Source organism: Galeopterus variegatus, unplaced genomic scaffold (assembly GCF_000696425.1).
Source record: "Galeopterus variegatus unplaced genomic scaffold, G_variegatus-3.0.2 Scaffold46375, whole genome shotgun sequence".
Classification (NCBI taxonomy): domain Eukaryota; kingdom Metazoa; phylum Chordata; class Mammalia; order Dermoptera; family Cynocephalidae; genus Galeopterus; species Galeopterus variegatus.
Genome location: NW_007772486.1, coordinates 1 through 4,845, shown reverse-complemented (window position 1 = coordinate 4,845; position 4,845 = coordinate 1). Strand labels below are relative to the sequence as shown.

At 54.9% G+C, this 4,845-nt stretch overlaps 1 protein-coding gene across 1 annotated transcript; it reads left to right on the top strand.

Annotated features, from left to right (window-relative positions):
• Positions 1 to 610: 610 nt before the first annotated feature.
• LOC103584192 (protein APCDD1-like) lies at positions 611 to 1,381 on the top strand (the record flags this gene model as incomplete). Its single annotated transcript, XM_008565289.1, has 1 exon — positions 611 to 1,381. A coding segment is annotated over one exon (771 nt), but the record flags the coding sequence as incomplete, so codon positions are not given.
• Positions 1,382 to 4,845: the final 3,464 nt, after the last annotated feature.

Sequence of the window (4,845 nt, the reverse complement as noted above, 5' to 3'; positions counted from 1 at the left end):
GGGGGGGGGGGGGGGGTCTGACAGGCAAGGCTTAAGCCAGGCTGCGTTTCAGCTCATCTCTGCCACTTCCAGGCTGGACAACCTGGGCCCACCAGCTGGCCCCTGGGTTCAGCTTCCTAGGCCTTAACGTGTAGTGGTTGCATGGGAACACTTAGCATAGTTCCTGGCACTTAGAAAGCACCTAAAAAAGTGAAGGAAAGGAACCATGAGCAAGGAAAAAGAAAAACATTAAAGGGAGCTTGTGCTGTGCTAGACCCTGGCAGGATCCAATAGCCACAGGGGAACAGCCCCCGCTTTCTAGAGACGAGTAAATATTAGGGAATGCTATGTCGATTCAGAAAATAAAAGAGGGTGATGTGATCGTCCCTGGGGGCTACTTTACATGGGGCTACCAGGAAAGGTCTCTCAGGGCCTGTCTTTGAGCTGAGACCTTTTGGTTGGGAGTTCCAGGTGGCAGGGACAGCACGTGCAAAGGCCCAGGGGTGGGCTGGGGCAGGGGCTGAGGGAGACAGACGGGTGATGACTGCCTACAGAGCTGGGGTTCCACTCCAGGCCGCACCCCAGTCTCTCCACCAGTGCCAACCACCCTTTCCCCTTTGTGTCTCGCCAGCACCACTCCCGACCCTGCCCGGCCTGCGTCCTCATCGCGCGCTCCAACGAGCACCGGCCGCCTGTGCTGCGCCCCCGGCCGAGCCTGCCACTGCGCCTGGGCGGCTGCTGGGCCAGCACACACTGCGAGGTGCGCCCGGCCGTGCTCTTCCTCACCCGGCTCTTCACCTTCCACGGGCACAGCCGCTCCTGGGAGGGCATTTACCGGCACTTCTCGGACCCCGCCTGCCGGCAGCCCACCTTCACCGTGCACGCAGCTGGCCACTACAGCAGGGGCACGCCCTCCGCCAGGGTGCGCGGCGGCACTGAGCTGGTGTTCCAGGTCACGGAGGCCCACGTGACCCCCATGGACCAGGCCACCACGGCCATGCTCAACTTCTCTGAGCCGAGCAGCTGCGGGGGCCCAGGGGCCTGGTCCGTGGGCACCGAGCGGGATGTCACAGCCACCAACGGGTGCCTGCCACTGGGCATCAGGCTCCCGCACGTGGAGTACGAGCTTTTCAAGATGGAGCAGGACCCTCAAGGGCAAAGTCTACTCTTCATCGGACAAAGGCCCACCGACGGGTCAAGTCCCGACACCCCGGAGAAGCGTCCCACCTCCTACCAAGCGCCCCTGGTGTTCTGTGGCGGGGAGGCCGGCAACCTCTCCAGGCCCCTGCAACGCAGGCCTCCGCTGCAGAAACCCCCCAGCGGTGGAGGCCCCTGTCTCCCTGTAGCCCCTCTCCCCCTTCTGCTCCTAGTTCTAGGGCTGGCCTTCCTCTGGTGGCTATGACATTGGTCTTCCACTTCAAGACTGTGCCGCTGGACACCCGTCTGAGCCTGCGGATTCCTCCTGGCACTGAGCCCCTCGAGCTGTCCGTGGGGCAGGACCAATCTTCTCTACCCTGTCGTGGATGGACACACAGTACCACTGCTTCTAAACTCAGCCTGTGTCCCAAGCAGATCAGCACCTGAGCCTAGCAGCGCCTGCAGAGTCTATGCTATGCGCCTGGATGTGGCAGCGATGTTGATTGCTACATGAATTCCTAAACGCTCACTCCCGATTTCTGTTCTTTCCTTCTCACAGGCACGGGTCGGGGACCACCCTGAGACTCCCTGTCTGACAGCCCCTGCCCTCCTCTTCCTGTGCCCTGGAGATTTTGTGCAATGAGAGCGAGACGACACCTGAGATCCTGCCTAGGGACGATGCCTGCTGCTCTGCCGAGTCTGCGGGTTGTTGCTTAAAGATTATTAATTTGAATTTAGCAATACAAACTCAAAACGGGGCAATGAATTAAAGATGCTGCTGCAGGCTTTCAGTACTTCTCAGCTTTCTGGCAGAGGGCTTGTCTCTTCGGGGGCAACTCGGCTTTCTTGAGTTCTGAGTGCTGGCATTCGTTTGCATCTGTCTGTGCTTCTGCAAGTCAGACCTCAAGCTGTCGACACTGCGTGCAAATAAATCCAGCCCTCCCGGGCCAGCACACGAAGGAACAGGGCTCCATCTGAGTGGAGAAGTGTGGCCTCCCCTGAGCAGGCTCCTCCCAGCCTCCCTCGCCCATGCCAAGCGAAAGCCAGCGTGCACCACTGCCAGGGGCAGGTCTTTGGAGGAAAGCAGCGTTCCCAGCCTTTGGAAAGTAATTAATACTAATGATAGCGGTAACACTAACATGCTCTGTAATTAGCCCTGCACAGCCGTCCTCTGTTTTCAAGCTTCCCTGTGCTTCACTGATGGAGATGGATCTAACCCCAAGCATGTGTCTTTGGGACCTCCCTAGGAGAGGTCAGGGTCATCAGGCTAGATAGCAACATCTGGACACAGGAGACAGGAAGCTTCGCCTCGCCCAGCCTTCATGCCAGAATGCTAATGTACCGGCGTCCCGTACTCGGAGGAGGCTGTCATCATGGTGGGGACAGACTGTGCCCCTCCAAGGACCCTGCCTGTGTTCCCAGGCCCTCATCTGTACACTGCAAAATTAACTGGCATCCTGGTGGGCTCTAGAGTTCTCGGGACAGTGTGCCGATGATTTGCAGCTTCCTTCCTCCTCCCGATCCCTATCTCTGGCTCTTATCACAGATTTTGAACCATTGTCTGTGAAGCTAATGATGCTTTCAGAGGGAAGCCCTTGTCCTCCCTGAAATTGCATAGGGTTCAATCAGTCCACTGAAATTGCTCTAACATACTACCCATTCTCCTTGAAAAAAAAAAAAAGCAACACCAAGTTAATATTCTCTGTAGGTCTCAGACAGCTATAAGTGTTTCTGGCATATTTGCCAAAGTACAAGGAATAATTAGATTATTTACGGTCTTAGACTACACCAGGGTGGGGGATGACAGTGGGTGTCGATAATATGTCCATGGCTGAGTCAGTCTTACATCCGAGGCTTGAAGCAACCATGATACCACTTATCATCAAATTTGAATCTTTTAATAAAATTAAACAGCCTGGAAAATGTCCTCGCTGGTTATTAAAGTTAACCAAGGGGATTATGGTTCTAAAGAAAGGAAGTGAAGTGTCTTTCAGAGGATGCGTGAAAGCATAAACCTTAGAGGTAAACTCCAGCTTGCTCAGTCATGCTCCCACGCCACTGCCCTGCCCCGCTTCAACTCCCCGGGGGGCTCCCACTGCAATTAGTAAAATCCCAGCTTCTGGCTCACTGTTACTGGGCCAGGCCTCCCCATGCCCTGGCTGCACTGGCCTTCTTTCTGTTTCCTGATCACACCAAGCTGTGCTGCCTCAGGGCCTTTGCACATGCCCTTGGCTCTGCCTGATATCTCTTCCTTCAGAATATTGGCTCTTTTCATTCAAGTCTCAGACCAAATGTCACCTCCTCAAGGAGGCCCACCATTAGCAGCCGCCAGAAGTAGCCTCTCTTCCTTTGTCCTACCCATCCATCGCATTACTCTGGTCTATGTTTTTCATAATGCATATTAATCACTGTCTGAAATGATCTTGTTTGTTCACACTTACTCTGACTAGCATGCAAACTCCACAGGAAAAGGAAGGGACCTGGACTCACTCACTGCAGTCTTCCCTGTAGGGTCAGGAGTGCCTGGTGCTGACATAACAAATGTGGATGATCCCACTAAGCCTCCCACTGAGACCTGTGAACAGGCCACTGCCATATGCCAGTGCGACATCCCCCGGGAGGCCTACCCAAGTCAGGTAAAGGGCTGTGATTCTCTGCATCTTGCGTACAAGGATACTAAGGCTCAGAGAGAAGGGACTTGCCTGAGGTCACACAATAAGTAAAGACCCAGATCCAAACCTGAGCAGCTGGACCCCTGAGCCTGAGATCTGGGCCTCCGTCTCTCGGCCCACAGGCTCCCAGAGGGAGTGGGGTTCCTTGACTGTTTTGGGGGAAAGCAATTTGGTGCTGCTTCACGGGACTGGGCATGAGCCATCTCTAATGAGAAGGTGTGGGGGGAACAAAAGAGAAGTCCTGGCTCCCCTTGACTGGATTTAGCCACGCTCTCCTTGCTGGGGCGTCTTAGTTCTGTGGCTGTTGATGCTGACAGGAAATATGGAGGCTGAGGAAAGGGAACGGTTCCCTTTCTCCTGGGCAGGAGGTCAGCGCTTCCCAGGCTCTGTGCTGACGTAAGGAGGGGCCATTTCAGAGACTGAGGGCTGAGGAGACTCTCCGGGGACAGGGTCAGGGGCCAGCAGGCACGACCTGTAGTCTCTCCCTTCCCCATAAAACCTGAGAGAGCTTTTGTCCACAGAGCAGAAAGGAAACCCAGAGCCCTAGCTCAAAACAAAACAAACAAAATTAATGCTCTCCATTGTATGTTCAGTCACGTTTAGAAGGGGGAAGAAAGCTTGTGCAGTTGATAATTTCATAGCGTGACTCCCAGGAGAGTAAATGAGCTTTTTTTTTTTTTAATAAAAAGTTTAAATTGTATACAGCTCTCAAAGGCCCATTAACTAACAGATGCTGGTTATCAAAAGAAGTTATTTCTTTGCCTTTCTCTAAGCGCATGTGTTTAATCTCCCAGCGGTGCTGCTGGGCCGAGGAGCCGCGTGTGGCTCGGTGACACGGCTGCCAGCACACCGCCCTGGCTGTGCGTCCTCTCCTGGGGGCCCGGGTGACTCAGGCACCAGGAGCTGGGGCCTTCTGACGCAGAACGTGGAACTGCATTAGGGCCCTGGCAGGGGAAGATTGACTGCCATTATTGGTGTCACAGATGGGGAGCTGGGGGGGAGGGGCTGTTCCCACTTAAGGGGGGTGAACCTGGACAGAAGTGTGAGACCTGCAGTC